Genomic DNA, 19,466 nt, shown 5'->3' with positions numbered 1-19,466 from the left:
AGTAGTGAGGGACTGTGTTATACTTTGATTTTGCATTCGCTCAAAGTGGTTAGTCTTTTGTAGACAAGGTTGATTAAGTAATTACTATCAAGAGACTTAGACAATAACCAAATTGTATATCGAATACGCTATTTGGCGGAGAACGGTTGGAGGTGAAGGTCACCTTGTGACCTATTAAAAAAGAAGTATGGGTCTGAGGAATATTTGCTGGCTGTACATCACCCATTAAAATGAATTGGCTTGAGCTGGTGTATTGGATGACTCACGAAGTTAACAACAAATTTAAAGCAGTAGATGGTTTCTAACTCCATGAGGAGTTGTCTGCTCATACCAAGCATTGACCGTAATACCAAAATGCGTATTGACATTTGTTAAGTTTCAAAGGTCTCTCTGTTTTTTTTCTTTATTGTAAATTGGTTTTGTTTTAAAACACAAAAGGATTTCTGGTAGCATTTAAGTCCAACAAACCATTTGTTTTTCTGAAGTTTCAATGACTGTAATTTGAGCAATTATTACTTCACATCTCTCATAGGCCTGCCAGTTGTTCCTCAAGAACCGAAGCACTGTCATAAGGTATAACATGCGACAACTGAAGATAGAGGGCGCCACCAACCTTTACATAAGACGACTGTGTGAGATGTTCTTTGGCACCCTGCAGGAAACCTGCAAAGAGTTTTATAAAGCTTTTCCATCCGAGTTCTACGGATGTTTCTCAGGTGGGTGTTTCTTGATATCATCCTGTCAATATCGATCCTACTGTTTTGGTGGTAAAAGTGAATTGGAATACAGTCAAATAAAATCTTATTAAAGTAAAACCTCGGCGTTAACGTTCTAATGTTTTAACATATGTTAATGTTTTAGCATATGACATTAAGTTTGAGTAAACACGTCTCGATGTACAAAGTAATTTCTTACACGTGATGTCCATAGTTTCTGGAAATATTGCGGTTTCGCAAACCAGCACATATGTTTCTAAGCATGGAATTTTCTTTCACATAGTTTGGTTTTATTTTGTTCTAATAATATCAACCAGTGCTCCACACCTTCCTTTTTGAATTTTAAAAACATGGGTTCCAAGAAGCCTAGCATAGGTAATAGTAAGACTGATGACTGCACAAGCACGGATATATAGACATAGATATATCTATATATAGACATATTACATGTAGGAGTAATTGTCTGGGCAAGAGAAGAACTGGAGGCTTTTGTGGAAGTCTACAAGAGACAGGTGTTTGGCAGTAAATCCGGAATACCAACTATCGCTGAGTGCGTAGGCATAGCTAGGACTTCTTGCATAAAGGTTAGTGCTACCTTGCATCAGCCTTCATCAATCGGTTTTAAGAACTAGAATCGGCAGCTTATAGCCTGCTCCTCTTATCTGTTTGGTCACTCTAATTTACTGCGTAACTTTTTAAATCGAACAGGTCAATTTAGGCAATACTGTTTCCTGTCGGTAAGTTGATATAAATTTAGCCTGTCGTGGTTTTTGAGGCAACCATTTTGCTTATTGAGCTATGGGCAGCAGGGTCGTAGATTGCATGTCAGCTTACTGGTTTCAGCTCCACTTTTCGCCCAATCGTAGGGACTTATTTTTACTACTTTGATGCCAGCTTGGACATGCGCAGTCAAGTTATCAATAGCTGCATTTTTGTAACGCTCGATGCAGGGTTTACCGTAGACTTCATAGCAATTTGAACAAATAAAAATGTAAGCTTTTAGCATATGAGCCTTTTACATCTAGAACTAGCTTTGGGAAACAGACAATGCTAGATGAATTTGTTGTTTCCCAACAGCTACACTACATACGCGAATGTCATTCATAAAGAGATAGATAAGAAAGCGGGTGTTTAGATCTTACTCAGGTAAAGTCGTCTTGAGGGAATCACTAATGATAGGCTGGCTGTATTTACCGCGCCATCTGTCTTACAACCTATTGACGAGGACTGATCTCAAGCCAGCTTCTGTAACCCCTTTTTGCTGCTACACATACACAAATCGTGCTGTTTCTTTTCAAACCAATATTATGTTCAAAAATATTTCTAAAAATATTTGAAGAATATTTTTAGGGGGTATGCATATATCATGGTGTTCATAACTGCCTTTCTGTATCAAACTTGTATGTAATACAATCTCCAAGGTACCGATAATGTGAAAGATTTTTGTTACTACGGAGCATGTAGGAAGGCCTACACTGAATCTCCTCTCTTCATATAACCGCTGCAAAACTTCTAGGCTAGTGCTGGTTCGAAAGATGTAAAATGAAAAAGAAAATGTAAAAAAATAACCATTTCTCATCTTCAAAAAATAAAAATATACAGGTCATAGCGGGTTTCGAACCCGCGACCTTCTGCGTGTTAAGCAGACGTGATAACCACTACACCATACGACCCGACTGTTTATGAGCCTTCAACGCAAGCTATTTGTTAGCATTGCGAGTTACAAAGCCGTAACGGCTATGACTCTTCCCCATTTAGTTCAAACTTTTTCGCTGTACATACTGGCCACATGCTGTATAATGTATACATCATGTTCAGGTGCTACAACATCGCAATCGGTTTTCTATACAACTGCCTAATGTTAGTATTAATCTAGACTTTGCCCATAGCAAATCGTTCAACCTGAGTAGATTTTCCATCTTATTTTAATTGTCAGTTTTATCAGCGATGTTATTGTTTTATATGGTTTTAAACAATGTAAAAAACTTTTTAATTTCTTTAAAGTGTTGCATTTGTATATGCTAAAATCATTTTAGTGGGCTGCTTGAGCTAGCAACAAAAAACAAGCTTAGACTTTGTGAATTGTGAACAACTTGATATTTACAGTTGCAGGATGTTGGCCTTGACCTTGAGTTTATTTTCAATTCATTAATAAGTGAGGATGTCGAGAGGTGTGCACTGGATCATACAAATAACTTTCTCCTGAAAAGTAAACAGAGAGCAGAGGTGAGTTTTCTTTACACTGATCATATCTATACATTGCGTCTATACATTTGTTATGGCTATTGAGCTATAAGGAATTGTGACAATTATGAGATAAGTTTATGGCTATAGTAATCCTTTTACTTATAACAATTCTGTTTACATCTGAAGCAAGATAGCCATATAGTGCTATATTGTATTTTTACCATATACTAAGCTAAAATTTATAAAGCTACTTTTGGTTCCATATAAATACCCAAAACATTCTCAGTTCAAGTTGTGTGTTTCCGTCAGTGAATAAACTACATTACAATCTACAGTACTTCAGGCTTCAATTCTTTACAAGAATACAACAGTAACTGTTGTTATATGTTGCATCTATACATTGCATCTATACATTGTATCTGTACGTTGCATCTATACATTGTATCTATACATTGTATCTATACATTATATCTATACATTGTATCTATACATTGTATCTATACATTGTATCTACACATCGTATCGATACATCGTATCTATCCATATCTATACACTGCCAGGGTAGTGCAACGCCTCTAAATGAGCTTACATATGGATAAAATAGTGCTGCCATACAGTTGGTCACCAGTTGTATAATCATGGCAGCATCCCCTGAGAAGGGCTGACATGACTGACTGTAGAATCTCCCCTTCCAAATCCCATTCACCTATGTGTACTATGGATATAAGGCATGACTTAACTCTGTTAGGTGATAGCTCCAGTGTAAGATGCTTCAACTGAAAGCATTGCAGTTCTAGACTGCTAGCCTAGAACACAGGCTACCTATAGGAATTCTGTACATAAAATATGCGCTATATGTGATTGTTTCACTAAAATGAAAAATTACAGACAACCATTTGAATACCAACTCCAAAGACCACCAGAATACCTGCCTGATTTTTTGGGTTTTTTGACAGTCCAACCTTTGAAATCCCACAGTTCATAGCAGAGCATTGCTGGGCATGGAACACCGACATTCTCACTGTAATGAGCTTTTAATAGTCTGTGTTTACTCTTTGTTTCCAAGAAATCATATGTAGATGTTTGACTGTTAATACAGTGTAACCTCTACGTTTGATTTCTTTAGCAAGCCAATTCTCCAATCAGAGTCTGCGAAAAGGCCGATATTATAAATATAATATAGAAATGTAAACTGTAAGCCACGAGCTCTGAAGGTCGGGCTTAATGTGATTTTAACAAGCCAATTCTCCAGCATTAAAATACTCTTTGTTTCCTATGTGGTAGGAGGATAACTGGCAGCCGATGCAGTTCACACATCGTAATAAACTTAACTCTCTACTGGATACTATGATCAATGCTGGATTCACAGATATAGAAAGCTTAGTCTATGGTGAGTCTCATTCTTCATCGCTGTCCATCTCACCGTCCATAGTCAGCAGTTCCGAGCATATAATTGGCTGATTTTATAAATCATCGTTTTACTCTGTTGCGTTGTAGGTGCAAAATATATGGGGATGTGATTAAAAGCTCTTAAAAGCTAAAAAAACGAACAGTTAATCGCAGCCACACGAGACTGCCGTAGTTTGGATTCTCTTTCCAAAACGGCTTAAATGGGACGTAGTTGTTACAGGATGGTTTCTGTCTATACTTTCATGCAACCTTATTCGTCGAAATATTTTCACAAATATACTTCACGCATTCAATAAAACCAGGCCTATTGTTCTTACACGTCTTTTTTATCGTCATTGTAATGCTGTCACTTTTAGCACTGATAACTTATAACTTACCGTAAAAATTCGTTAAACTTTTTAACCTTAGCTCGAAGGAGTACATATCATTGTCTGATAATCATGACGAGCCTGTTGGTCACCTGTGATAATCGAAAAGTGCTGCAAAAGTTATTTGCGAATTAATGAGTCACATGATCAGATTACGACTTGATGATTAGACGAAGCTGAAACAAAACTGTAAAGTAACGAGCATCTATATTTGATACGGGGTCTTCGGTAAAACCCGAAGTGTTTGTCATAAACTAGTGCTACAATAAGTTTGTCTTGAGCTTTTTATTGGCCTTTCAATCCACGTGAGGACGTCACGTGACAAGACAATAACCAACCAAACTGTCATGACTACGTCAGAGAAATAAAGAGATTCCAATCTACGGCGGCTTTTCGTTTTTGAGCTTTTAAGAGCTTGTAATCACATTTCCACATACAGTGAAACATGGATAACTCGCCCTCGGATATAGCGAACACATGGTTAACTCGACTGGATTTGCTTGGTCCGTTCCCACGCAATGATAAATGGCTCTATATAACTCGAACTCAACACTGTTAATTCGAACTGTTTTTTGCCCAACGGCTACCGAAACGGTTGCTATCGCTTTAGAAAATCACTTTATTCCAAGCCATAGAGGTAAACCTCAACTTTTCGTAATTCATAAGCGTCATTACTACCTCCATCGGCAAAATATTTTTGTCAACGACTGTTCTAAAGGTTTGGTGAAATTTGATTTATACTGTTATACGATGAATAGCACGGGCTAGCCGGGTCACGGGCGCAAGGATTTTCGCCACGCACATACAAAACAAAAAACAGCATGTTGTTTTGTATTTGCATGGCGAAAATCCTTGAGTTCGTGACCCGGCTAGCCCGTGATGAATAGTTTTCCGACGTAGATTCCGTGTTGAATCAACGTCGGAATGTTGAATGTTTAAAACGTTTTAAAAATTGTGGTAATTAAACGTATACGTTGCCTTGGCTAAAAAAAACTATTCATCGTTTGACCTAAACACAGAATACGTGTGTACATTCAATAAGTATCCATTCAAAAAACGTTAGTGATATACAATGTACCGTAAAACCTCGTAAAACTTTTAATTGAACTGCCTCGGAGTGTTGCTCTTAACGAATGCCAGGTAAAGTAAGTTAATCTTTGCATAAACTTCAAGAAAAATCGGCAAAATTGATCGTGGGTAAAACGCTCAAAAGAAAAAGATGTCTTTTCTTTTGAGCATTTCAGCAACGATCAAGTTTTGCTAATGTCAATCTAAAAACGTCCTGGCAATAACATCACCTCAAACAACAAACCAATCTCAAGTGATAGAAAAATCTCTATACTTTTTGATAAAAACATTTTAACCTTTACATTAGAAGCATTTAATTTGAAACAAGCCATTTGTGCTTTTGATTTATATTATAGTTTGTATATGTTCATGTATCTACTAATAAATAAGTAAATACATGGACTTGTGACAGTGCTCTGATAACTTGAACACTCTGATAATTCGAACACTTTTGCTCGGTCCCTTGAAGTTTGAGTTATCCGAGTTTCACTGTATTTTGCACCTACAACACAACAGAGTAAGACATGGTGAATCTTTTGATACCAAATAACTGTAATGTGAATTTTGTTGCTAGTAAACCTTTAAGCTTACCATCTTCCGTTCGATTGGCCAAAGTTTCGGTAACAACCGTTCGACCCTCTGCACCTGGATCTGTGCTGTCTACTTCCGTAGTCATCGAATGTGTAATCTTACTATAATGAGAGCCATGCTTAGAGGCTAAGAAAAACGATTTCCTTTAATAGGATTTGAATCCACAACTTTTAGTTTGGTAGACTAACACTCTACCACGTGCACTAATCAACCATCTTGTTTCCTTTAGGAATAATTGCACACATAGTTATTACACCTGATGATCGCTCATGGCGCACTAGACCACCAGGTTACTAGTTGTGGTTTATAAGACAGTCAAACAGTATCCAGCAGTTCAGTCCCTGCTGTAGTGATTGAGAAGATGTGGTTCCAGTACCTTTTGATTAACATAGCAACTCGAGTGCTTTCTTTCTTTGTGTATTTACATATTTTCTGAGCCCTCGATTGGCTTGTGACAGTATCTGGTGCTGTTAATGCAGTCAACCATCTACGTATGATTTTGTTAACAAACGAATTCCCCAAAATGCGACGTGAAATTCAAACACAAATTTAACTTTACCTCCAAAGTGTTTGCCAACACACGTCGTTAGGTGTGATTTGAAAGATGACAGTCTCATAAAACAATGTGAAGTGGCTGATATTAAAAATAAAATCTAAAAACGTAAAATGTAAAATTTATAAAAAGTGTCTAAGCTCTTTCAAACTTACCTAGTCTGAGTTAGCATAAATTATGTCCGTTTATCTCTATCACTACCTCTATCTCCTAACCTACACAACTACCTGGACTATGAATTGATTAGTGTTTCACTAAAGTCCAAAGTAAACTGACAATCCAAATTTCTTTTATTGATTACTCGTTTATATTGTATTCTTTACATCTCTCTATAATTAGTTTGTTTTATTGATATGCGCTATTAAATGCAATATCTGTTAAGAAGTCATCGTAGGTATTTATGGGCTGAGAAACAAGTTGAATTACAGTGTATAAAATATGTGATCCTATGTACTATACATTAACTTACGTAGCAGATATTTGAACTAATTAGATTCATGTTTAGAGGTCTGACTGTCAGCCGTGGTTTAGCGGTCTAGAACACCTGACCTGCAAACAACAGGTCGGAGTTTGATACCTAAAGAATGTCACTGATGGTAACAGCAATGACATCCAATCTTAAATATTACTCTCGGCAACTGGTCATGTCCCCAGCCGTCGAGGTTCCCTTGCCATTAGACTCAGACATGGCTAGCCAAGATCATTGAGTCATTATTTGTGCAATGTGGCTTCTGCAGCCTCAATTTCTGCAGCCTCTGTAGACATCTTACTCATTCTTCAAGGGATTGCTTCATAGTCTGACACTCTGATTGTACTTAGCGATTTGCGTTGATCTCATGTATAAAGCTTTTGTTTTCAAGGGACAATAAACTTAATTTAATCAATTTCACCAGTGCTTTACTATATCTACTATTATCAATTATGTCATTATTTATTACTGTAGGAAGGAAAATCTGAATAGAATTCATAACTTTAATTTGTACAGATTCTTGATAATAAATACTCACGAGCACCTAAGATTTGAGCTCACAGCTCAAAATGGGTTGCATTGAGTGCTAAATCATATGATGATCCACGCCTAGGATAATGCTCATTTCCATCAATTTGTGTGCTTTTTAGCATGTTACATCTAATAGTTTAGATGTGTGAGAGCCGCGCTTAGCAGTGACAGCAACACAAAGCGCGATGACCTAGTTATAGATATACTAGTACTATCACTGAGAAACATGTGCACTCTAATGACACATTATTGAGAAGTCTTTGAAAAAAAGCAAGACCGCATGACACAAAACATACAGAGAGGTAAAGCTTTTACTTTAACGAAAATTTTAGAAACTATACAATCGGTTCTGGTAGATGTCTGGCGCATGTGCGTGTGTGCGTGCATGCGTGTGTGCAGAGTTTGTCCCAAGAGAGACAGACTAAAGGTACAACTAGTTCTTTCTCTCACAAGTTGGATGTCGCTGTAAAAAATGAGGTAGCTTAAACTCTTGGGGCTTCCGACAGCCTCTCTGATGGAGAATCTAGAACTAGCATAGGTTTGCCTCCTCTTGCATTCAGTGAGAAAATAACCCTCACCTCCCCCTCCTATAGGCTTTTTTATAGTTTTCGCCAAGCTATGCCAAGTTACTAGTGGCTACTATGTGATTGAATACTGTGAGTTAAATTTCTCGGTAAACCCAGTACTTGGCCAGATGCTCTGCACTCACTTGTTTGGGCCTGTCAATGCCTGACAGGTAGGAAAGTACTTGATCTTGTTAGTGGAGTAAGTGATATAGTATTGGTGGTTCAGGTTATCCTCTGTTGGGCATCCAGGTACATGAATAGGCGCTGACACACCTTTCCCAACAGATACTATTCAATTCTATTTAAATAACTTATTGTTGCTAAGTATGAACACTATTCCATCTCATTACATATAGAATAAATAAATCATAAGCAAAGTGTATTGCGATGAATTGTATAATGCAAGTTCTGACAATCTTATTATTTGCAAACTGTTTTTACCGTTGGGTGTAATTTATAGAGTTGTATTAAAACCACGCTTTCATTCAAATTACTTTTTGCTTTTGCTAGGTATGGTCATATTTACTAAGTTTCCATACAGCTATAACGTATAAAAATTTATAAACCTCTATATGGCACTGCAATGCCATCGCGGAAACAGCTGGGTCGCTCTTATTCTGTCATGATTCAGTGTCACTGTTTGGAAGTGAACCACCCGTGCTATTCGCCATCGTTGTGCCACGGAAACAACCTTAGCGGTGTCGCACTCGCGCGTGTGCATAGGTCTTGCTTGCCTGTTGCGTTGTACGCAGACATGCGGGTCGCCCAGCCATCGCTCTACTATAGCACCCTGTGGAAACATGATCCGCTTGTCAGCCTAGCACTGCGACACTGGCGCCCCCTGGTGTCGCTACACTCTCACTGTATGCAAACCTAGTAATAGTCTTGGTAACATAGTATATAGTCCTAGGGTGGGACTTCGAATAGCTTGAACCTGGCTTGTCCATATTTTGTTCACAAGAACAAATCTTCTCTTTTAGACGGGCTCTACATATCGCTGACAGAGAACAGCCTTACCTTCTGCAGGACTGTGATACTCTTTCTAGATGACCTCTGTAAACTGAACCAGCCCAGCATTCAGTATCTCGTTGATTCTGGTGTACAGCAGGTCTGGTCATCGCAAATATCTCACATAGAGAAGTCACTCAACTCCGCTCTTTACATGAAAGAGGTAGCTTTTACATACACCCTTTGTTTGCGCATGCATTTATGTATGGAGAATTATAGCTGACACAATGAGCACGCTAAGGATGCCAGGAGAAAGGTATAACAGTGTTTTCAGATTTCCTATGCTCATTGTTCTAAGCTATGCATAAAAATATATAACTTTGATAATTGAATGAGCTCTAGGCAGGGTTGTGGCCATTACAAAAAATAGCATACGGTAGCTGTGCAATGATAAGTATTCTCTGATGCAAAATGCATCCAGTCGCAATAGATTTTTGCCTGGACGTCTATGTAGTTGCATTAGCAGTGTAGTAGCTGTTGTAAACATGTCACAGCCATGCAGTATCATTGCATTTGCATGCTTTTACTGCTGAGCACAGGTGCACAGGTCACATACAGCATGTATGTAGTGCATGCAGCACATGTGTAGTACATGCAGTACATGTGTAGTACATGCAGCACATATGTAGTACTTGCAGCACGTATGTAGTACATGCAGCACATATGTAATACTTGCAGCACATGTGTAGTACATGCAGCACGTGCGTAGTGCATGCAGTACATGCAGTACATGCAGTACATGTGTAGTACATGCAGCATATATGTAGTACATGCAGCACGTGTGTAATGCATGCAGCACGTATGTAGTACATGCAGTACGTATGTAGTACATGCAGTACGTGCGTAGTGCATGCAGTACATGTGTAGTACATGCAGCACATATGTAATACTTGCAGCACATGTGTAGTACATGCAGTACGTGCGTAGTGCATGCAGTACATGTGTAGTACATGCAGCACATATGTAATACTTGCAGCACATGTGTAGTACATGCAGTACGTGCGTAGTGCATGCAGTACATGTGTAGTACATGCAGCACGTGTGTAATGCATGCAGCACGTATGTAGTACATGCAGTACGTGTGTAGTACATGCAGCACTTGTGTAGTACATGCAGCACGTGTGTATTACATGCAGTACATTGTTTACAGTGCAGGAGGCAATGAGCATTTTGTTAGTGCCCATTTCGCAGTGCCATATGCAGTAGGGACTTTTGCATTGCACTGTACACGCACACACAGCTCATTTACATGAAAACTCATCGCAAACTCAAGCATTGAGTTGACTTGGAAGCAGACACAACACAATTACAAGATGTGAAATATGTTCAACCTTGAGTATGAGTAGGCAAATAAATTGATCACAATTAGCATATTGTATTTGTTTGGCACGAGACTCTAAGGTTTGAATACATACGGCTAATGAGAATTCGAGATACAAAGACTTTACTTTTATCAAATGGAAGGGTGATAAATGCCTGACTCCTATTCTAAAATTATATGGCAGCTAGTTTGCAATTTCATGAGCTTGCTTAACATAGCATCCGACAATTTTATACAACGCTGTAAAAAGCCAGTAGTGTCAGTTGATCCACGGTATAGATTTCATACTAATGCCCAGTTGCAGTACACATGAAGTTTCTAGTTTTGGAGAATGTGTATTCGCCGTATGTTTGAATTCCTGGGTTTCAGCGAATGCGTCATGAAAGTATATGTGCAGTAGATTGCAATGGGCAATTTGCAGTAGAACCGCGGATGCAGTAAATGTCTGCTTCGCATTAGTGCATGTTATTAGTGCAATTACTGCATATTGCACTGCGATGCAGCGGTGTAGCTCCAATGCGTCACTACCCGTTGTCCTCTATATGCTACTATCAGTTAAATGCTAGCCATGCAGGACTCATGGATGAGTCTAATAAAATATACTTATATACTTGCTATATAATATGCAGCTGATTATCATAGTCCACAAACATCAATTGTTTGCAATGTCCTCAGGTCATGGTTTTTGATACCCCATTAAGGGCTGTCAACGAGGCCTCTACAATTTGATTATCGGCTGCACAAATTAACTCAAAAACTGCTGTGATTTTCCTACAGTAGTGAAATGTGTGAAATTAGAATCGTAACACTATGCGCCTTCCCCGCCCATACACTTTAATCCATGCATATGTTTGCAATTTCCAAGGAGCGACAACTTCTTGCTCATTAAATCGAATCATAGGCATTTTAGCATTTCTATCAACGTATGATGATCTATTGAAGGTAGTTTTTTCATCTTTACCAGTTGCCTTGTGCTTACTAGGGTGTACCTAAGGCACAAGTTTTAATTAGTGTTTGTGTGATCAAGACTCATGGCAGGCATCACTTCCCTAGGGAGAAATTTAATTTGACTAGCTTGTAGTGTTAGTAGAAACATCTAATTCTCAGATTCACAAGTGTAGGCTATGAGTGAGAGAACAATAATAAATGAAAATTCTTAAAGAAGTGGGTTTATATGAAATTGACAGTGCTATTATTAGACTGTCACTTTTGCTATGGTATCTAATCGGCTGCACAGCATTCATTGTCTTATGTATTTAAGAGTTAAAATGGCTGACCTTGGGCCAATGTGTGCATGAGAGATGATGCTGTCATACTATTTGACATCAGGTGGTCCATCAGGTGGTTCATCTTTGTGGTTCTAGAACAACTGCCTCCAGTAAAATTGCTTTTAGCCTTGGGCTAGTTATCATTTTTATTGCATTGAATGATTGTTTTTACTAAATTTGTTACATAAATTTTTTTTTAATTTTTCAATCATTTTTGAATTTTATCATTCAAGGGAGGAGGGTTAGGGCTGGTTCTATTTGTTTCATGAACATGTAACCTTTATGTAACCTTCATAAATAAGCTTCATTTTATCACATTCACTTTTGACGAATTCATGACGGGTGATCCTTGTGTGTCCGCATACCGATGGAGTGACTATTGGTAAATGAAGGCTTACAACTTTTTTTCTTGTTTTAAATTCTTACACTTTAAAACGAAAATTTAAATAAAAGATTTTGTAAATTTATTAGGATATATAAAGGATTGTGCAATTTTATCGGGGGCAGTTGTCCTATGGGGCAATTGTCCGGAGGCAATCGTTCAGTGGCAATTTTTCCAGGGGCAATCATCCTGATACCCATCTTTGTGAATCTCCCTGAATAAAATTTGGGTTAATCCACAATTTGTTGAACATGTCATGTATAGGTATCGTGATTGCAGGTCTGTTTTAAGTAAGCTTTGACTTAAAGATGTGGTTGCGTCAAATTTAAGTTGATCTTAAAAGAAAGCATTTTTTTCTCTATCAGTTGATATGTTGTTTGTTGTGTTACGCGATCGCATTGCCAAGATATTTGAAGATTAAAACCGAAAAAATCTGATCGCCGTAAAAACGCTCAGGCCACTAAAACGTGTCTAGACTTGCCCAAAATGATGTCACGCGTTAGACAACCTGTCTCTATCTCTCATATTCACATCGGCTATTTGCGATAAAAGTCTAGTCTTATGCGGCTCTATTGGCATATATCTTATTTTGTATTTGCTCATGTTGGCTAGAATAAAATTTTAAATCCTGCTACAAATGCATTATTATGAATGTTTCAAAGGCCTCAAATAATGAAAATTGAAAATTTGTTCTACTCACTTACTCCAAATGTTGTGTAAACATTTGGGTACCGACTACCAATTCTACCGGTCTACGGTAATTCTGTCAAGTCAACTATGTAGAACGAGGTCTTTGTATCAGCACAGTTCTGCAGCTACCCATACTAACGATATACAGCCTCCCATAAGTCCCGCCCACATTATGTCTGTCGCCTATCCTTGGGGCGGGGCTGTATATCATTGCCTACACCAGGGGTCTCAAACACGCGGCCTGCGGGCCGCATGCGGCTCGCAAAGGCATTTCATGCGGCCCGCGACACATTTCTATTGTCGGTGTTTGAACTTTTGCAAAAGCGCCATCTTAACCAGGAGAAAATCTTACCTACTTATTTATTCGTAGTCTTTCCATTGATTTCCGTGTAGCGCTCAAAGCATACATCCGGTTTATTATCGCTCACTGTTGATTGCATTGTATAAATTTGATTTTACTATATTTTTTTAAAACAAGTGCCCATGTCTTCTGTTTCGAAAAAGAAAACTCGCAGATGAAAAGAGAGTTTTTCAAGTCAGATGGGAGGATTTATATTTTGTGACTGAAGTCAGCGATAAAATTCATTGTCTCGTTTGTCAGCAAACGATAGCGGTTCCGAAGGAGTTCAATGTGCGTCGACACTACGAAACAATGCACCGTGTGAAATATGACGCGTACACCGGCAAAGTCAGACAGGATAAAGTTATTCAACTTAAATCAGCATTATGCAAACAAAGAAGTTTCTTCACCAAAATTAACCAGTCCAACAAGGATTCTGTGAGAGTAAGTTTTGCATTAAGTGAGATGATAGCGAAGTCATCACGACCCTTTACAGAGGGTTCTTTTATAAAAGAATGTCTTTTAACTGCAAGTAACATTTTATGTCCGAATCAAAAGAAACTGTTTGAAGGCATAAGCTTGTCAGCCAATACAGTAGCCAGCAGGATTACAGATTTAGCAGCAAATGTGGAGATGCAATTAACTGAGACAGCTATGGACTTTCAATTGCTCTCGACGAGAGCACAGATGCTTCAGATACCGTACATTGTGCTGTGTTTATCAGAGGTGTGGACCGCAATTTAAATGTGACAGAAGAATTCCTGGAACTATTACCATTGAAGGGTACTACAACTGGACGTGATTTATTTCAAGCCCTGGAAAAATGCATTGAGAAGTATAACTTGCCATAGGATAAACTTGTATCTTTGGCCACAGATGGTGCACCGTCAATGTGTTCTCAAAATGTAGGTGTTGTTGGATTGGTGAAAAACAAATTAAACAGCCTTGAAACAGCAGGAATCAATTTCACTAGTATACACTGCATTTTGCATCAAGAAGCCCTTTGTAGTAAAAGCCTACAGATGAAAGAGGTGATGGATGTAGTAGTTAAAACAGTCAACTATATACGATCTCCGGGGGCTGAATCACAGGCAGTTCACTTCATTTCTTGCAGATATGGAATCTGAGTATGGTGAACTTATTTATTACACTGAAGTAAGATGGCTAAGTCGTGGAAAAGTTTTGAGGCGTTTCTTTGCACATAGACATGAAATCGCTTCATTCATGACAATGAAAAATAAGGCAGTTCCTTTACTGACTGATTCTAGATTTCAATGCAACCTTGCTTTTCTAACTGATATTACGGATCACTTGAATACACTGAACATAAAGCTTCAAGGTAAACAACAGATTATTACACAGATGTACGACAGTGTGAAATCCTTCAGAGTTAAACTACGTTTGTGGATGAAGCAACTTGGTGAGAGCAATTTGGCCCATTTCTCAACTCTGAATTCCTTCGGCACAGTTGAGACCAAATGCTTGAAAGAATATGCAGATTTGATGTCTGAGTTACTTCAACAGTTTGATGTGCGTTTTGCAGACTTTAAGTTACCAGAGCCACAATTTCAACTTTCTTCGACGCCGTTCGCTGTAGAAATTGACGCTATTGCAGAGGAATTGCAAATGGACTTGGTGGAACTCCAGTGTGATACTATCTTGAAGCAAAAATATGCAGAAGTAGGGATACCCGAATTCTACACATTTCTTTCACGAGAAAGATTTCCAAGGTTACTCTCTGCTACTGCAAGGATTCTTGCAATGTTTGGCAGTACGTTTGCATGTGAACAATTTTTCTCATCCATGAAAGTTAACAAGTCTGTACTGAGGTCACAGCTCACTAATGAACATTTGCAAGCAACACTGAGATTGGTTTCTTCTCATAAAATCAAGCCTAATATTGATGCCCTTGTTGACGCAAAACGCTGCCAGGTCAGCAGTCAGTACAGAAAGTGACTGAAACCTAAGTTAACCAAATACAGATACGCCAAATACGGTACTTAAATTGACTACATTACATTTGCAATAAATGGATTTTAGAAAGTTTGTAAAGCACTACGTTCTTATTATGTTGTCTTGTTTATTAACTTTTTATAATTTTAAACAATTTCTGGCTATGCAGCCCTCGAGGTACTTTAGAAGTCATCACTTGGCCCTCGGAGCAATTTGAGTTTGAGACCCCTGGCCTACACCGTCTACGTACTAGTTTCTTATTAGTAGTATCCTTACTGAATACTACCAAAGTGAAATAAGCAAGCCACGTCTTTGAAAAGAATATAGATAGGGATAGAGTTTTAAGGATGAGAAGTCTGCTGCAAACTGGATTTGAACTCACATTCTCCAGTTCTGTGGACATCCATATACCATATCCAATTCACTACAATATTCTGCAAATCATGTTTTGCATCATCTTCAACAATATTATTTTATTATATAATTTTTACAAGCAAAATTATTTTTATCTCGGCGTAAAGCTTTCATTAAAAATATTCATCAAGTCGTGGCCACTCACATAGTATTAGCTAATACAATAAGACAAATTCATCTACTGCAACAAACTCAAACAAAACATGACTTATGCAGCACACATTCAAGTCTCTCTTTCCCCTTTATGCAGTTTCCACACTGACAAAGCTTCTTCGGCTGGTGGGACGACATAAACATTCTGTAATCAGTAAAACAAATGCAATAAATATATGTCATTCATAGATATGTCATTCTAAAGCGTATCTATTGACAGCTTCCAAATTGGGAGTTGAATAGATTGCGAGTGTAATTTTAAAAACGAATAAACGTTTAACAAAGGCACAAGTACGCCAAGCCAACGATTCGAAGCTTTGGTTCTGGAAATTAAAGATTTGCATTGATCAATCGATTTTCTTCACTTTTTACAACTGAAAAGTGAACATCTAATGTCAAATCATAAATCTAATTTACTAGATAAAGATGCCACAAAAAATTTGAAGCGAATGTAGCTAGGTGAACCGATATAAAAATATAAAACGATGATTAGTGATAGCAAAAAGTTATAATTTTATTAATTAGTACATGGAATTAGTATTAGTACAGTTAACTTACCTCCATTCTGTCTTCCTCTGCAGCAAAACGCTGCTGACGCCTGTCAGCTTTGACCATAGGCTGTCTACTCCAATCATTTACTAAAAGTTGCTCAGATAACTCTGAGTCGCAGTCGCTCGAACTTGAAGCCATTTTAAAACTATGTATAACTTAGTAATTGTTGAAACGAGTTGAATCAGTAACGGTGAGAATGAATTCTTTAATTATGAGACTCTTCGAGATCACAGACAACGCGTTTTACGAGTGATAACATTTATTACGGCCTATATAAAAATTTGGCGCTCATGATTGGCTAACGAAGCGGCCTCATATTTATCGCTAGTGGTTTCGTTTCAGATATCTTGCTTGTGACATCACGAAAGAAGCACCCGCTGGAACGTGAGCTTTTTAAAAGAGGGCTTCATTCAAACGCATATATCTCTGGACAGGGTTGGTCTACAAAGACAAAAATGGCATCAACTTGTAGCTGATGTTTTAGCCTTTTATGGGTCTTAATTTCATTAAATTGAATTTTTTGACGCAACCACATCTTTAAGCGTAGCATTTTTAACCACCTCTCTTCATTTATAACCTATACCTGGGAGTTGTACATATATGTTACTTTCCTTAAAAAATTTAGTAGCTTAGGCGGCTAATTTATCTAGCTAGAATTCCTCGATGAACTTTACCCTAGTCCGCTACAAGTTAGTCGAGCAGCGCAGAATTGTACAAATATCATTTCACGGCTTTGATCCAACCACTTACGCTGTGTAAATTGTCCATGAATAGAAATTATTGTCCATGTTGACATTGCTGCGTCGGCCCCTTTAGCCTGGTGTTTGCCAAGTTTTGGTGGTTCATTGTTTCGTCAGCGCTTCCTCACCCATTTACTTGTCTAGGCATACCTAGAGCAATAAATTGGATTTGTATCCTGTGGTTAGCGCCTAATCGCCTCTATTCAAACTACTTATTTTCAAGTGGCGCAAAGGTTTGAAATCATTACCTCGGCGGTAATGCGATGTGAATGGTCTATTGACATTTCATGAAAAGCAAATGAATAACATTTGGAAGCAAATTAATCTTATCCCTAATCTTATCACAAGAAGTCATCATGGAGGTTATTGAATAAGACTATCTATTGTGAACTACCTATAATAACTGTAGTCTAGTAGGCGAGGTGAAGCCTTCTCACTAGAACCAAATCTTGCTCTAGAGAGCAATATTTGGCCAGCATCATTTTTGGTTTTTATTAAACCTTTTCAAAATTGCTACACAAGCTATCATTTTAGCAAAGGTCTCTGTTTTTTGGCAAAGGTCGCCATGCTAATGCGGCTGCACAGGTCAAGATTTTTTGATAATTCTTCCATTAGCAATATATTGATGCTTTTTTGTTTATAAATGTTGCAAAAAGATTTTTGGAGCTGATTGTCTTATTATTTGCTAAAACTTGTCAAAATGCGAAACGTTTGTTTGTCGCTTACAAAATTAGCCATTGAGGCGCAGTGATATGTGTGAGTGCCTCGCAAACACCAACTTGCAATATGCTAGTGTTGATGCCGGGTAATTAAAACATGTACGGAAGACACCAGTCTCTGTAGATATCCATTTAGCCAACTGCTTGCTAAAAAGGAAAATGCTCTAAGATCATGCCCCAGTAAATAAATAGCCTGTAAGTCATGCCCCAGTAAATAAATAGCCTGTAAGTCATGCCCCAGTAAATAAATAGCCTGTAAGTCATGCCCCAGTAAATAAATAGCCTGTAAGTCATGCCCCAGTTAATAAATAGCCTGTAAGCCATGCCCCAGTTAATGAATAGCCTGTAAGCCATGCCCCAGTTAATAAATAGCCTGTAAGCCATGCCCCAGTTAATAAATAGCCTGTAAGCTATGCCCCAGTTAATGAATAGCCTGTAAGCCATGCCCCAGTTAATGAATAGCCTGTAAGCCATGCCCCAGTTAATGAATAGCCTGTAAGTCATGCCCCAGTTAATAACTAGCCTGTAAGTCATGCCCCAGTTAATAAATAGCCTGTAAGTCATGCCCCAGTTAATGAATAGCCTGTAAGCCATGCCCCAGTTAATGAATAGCCTGTAAGTCATGCCCCAGTTAATGAATAGCCTGTAAGTCATGCCCCAGTTAATAAATAGCCTGTAAGCCATGCCCCAGTTAATAAATAGCCTGTAAGTCATGCCCCAGTTAATAAATAGCCTGTAAGTCATGCCCCAGTTAATGAATAACCTGTAAGCCATGCCCCAGTTAATGAATAGCCTGTAAGCCATGCCCCAGTTAATGAATAGCCTGTAAGTCATGCCCCAGTTAATGAATAGCCTGTAAGTCATGCCCCAGTTAATGAATAGCCTGTAAGTCATATCCAAGTTTTAAATTTTGCACAGAACAAGAACAAGTTTATACTAAAGAATGCAGCATGGTTGGAGGAAAAGGTGCTGGCAGTGGCTGAGGCCAGGTACCTGGACAGCGTTGGATACCCTTCTACAGAAATGAAGCACATGCACAGGTCATTTGGTAAACTCAAATCCTTGGCTATGGCATACCAAGCCGAGCTTGTCTGATGCGGTATTTAGTCATTTATTTGTATTTGTACTTGAAGTGACTCGATCTGTATCTAGTCTGATATCAAGGTGTTGCAGTTCTAATAGTAATGTCTTTTCCTGTACAAAAACCTGGTTATTTTACTTTGTAATCGAGTACAACTAATATGTGATTTGTGCAATGAACAGATTTGTATGGCTCAAAAGTTTGTGGACATATGCATACATCATGAGGCTATCTTGTTCATGCTGTAGATGCTTTCAATTTTCTGGCAAAACACGTAGTCATTTTGATAAAGTTACTAGTAGACAAGTGCTTGAAAGACCAGCCTCGTTTGTTCAAAGTATTACGGACCGGGTCATGTCCGGACATTGAAAATTGTACATACATGT

General features: G+C 38.2%; 1 protein-coding gene and 1 non-coding gene across 2 annotated transcripts in view; one reads left to right on the top strand and one right to left on the bottom strand.

The window, feature by feature from the left end:
- The window catches only part of LOC137403567 (exocyst complex component 8-like), a 31,097-nt gene extending 11,709 nt beyond the window's left edge, over positions 1 to 19,388 (top strand). The window contains exons 11-16 of the mRNA XM_068089523.1: positions 533 to 716; positions 1,170 to 1,300; positions 2,823 to 2,942; positions 4,188 to 4,293; positions 9,440 to 9,630; positions 18,918 to 19,388. Of these exons, the coding sequence (XP_067945624.1) occupies positions 533 to 716; positions 1,170 to 1,300; positions 2,823 to 2,942; positions 4,188 to 4,293; positions 9,440 to 9,630; positions 18,918 to 19,094 (909 nt within the window). The 3' untranslated portion in view covers positions 19,095 to 19,388. The remainder of the gene's footprint in view (positions 1 to 532; positions 717 to 1,169; positions 1,301 to 2,822; positions 2,943 to 4,187; positions 4,294 to 9,439; positions 9,631 to 18,917) is intronic.
- On the bottom strand, positions 2,317 to 2,389 carry Trnav-aac (transfer RNA valine (anticodon AAC)). The gene has a single exon. It is a non-coding gene; the product is annotated as a tRNA-Val (tRNA).
- Positions 19,389 to 19,466: the final 78 nt, after the last annotated feature.

This window comes from Watersipora subatra, chromosome 9 (assembly GCF_963576615.1).
Source record: "Watersipora subatra chromosome 9, tzWatSuba1.1, whole genome shotgun sequence".
Taxonomy (NCBI): domain Eukaryota; kingdom Metazoa; phylum Bryozoa; class Gymnolaemata; order Cheilostomatida; family Watersiporidae; genus Watersipora; species Watersipora subatra.
The sequence above is the reverse complement of the archived record's forward strand: the minus strand, read 5'-3'. Positions and strand labels throughout refer to the sequence as shown.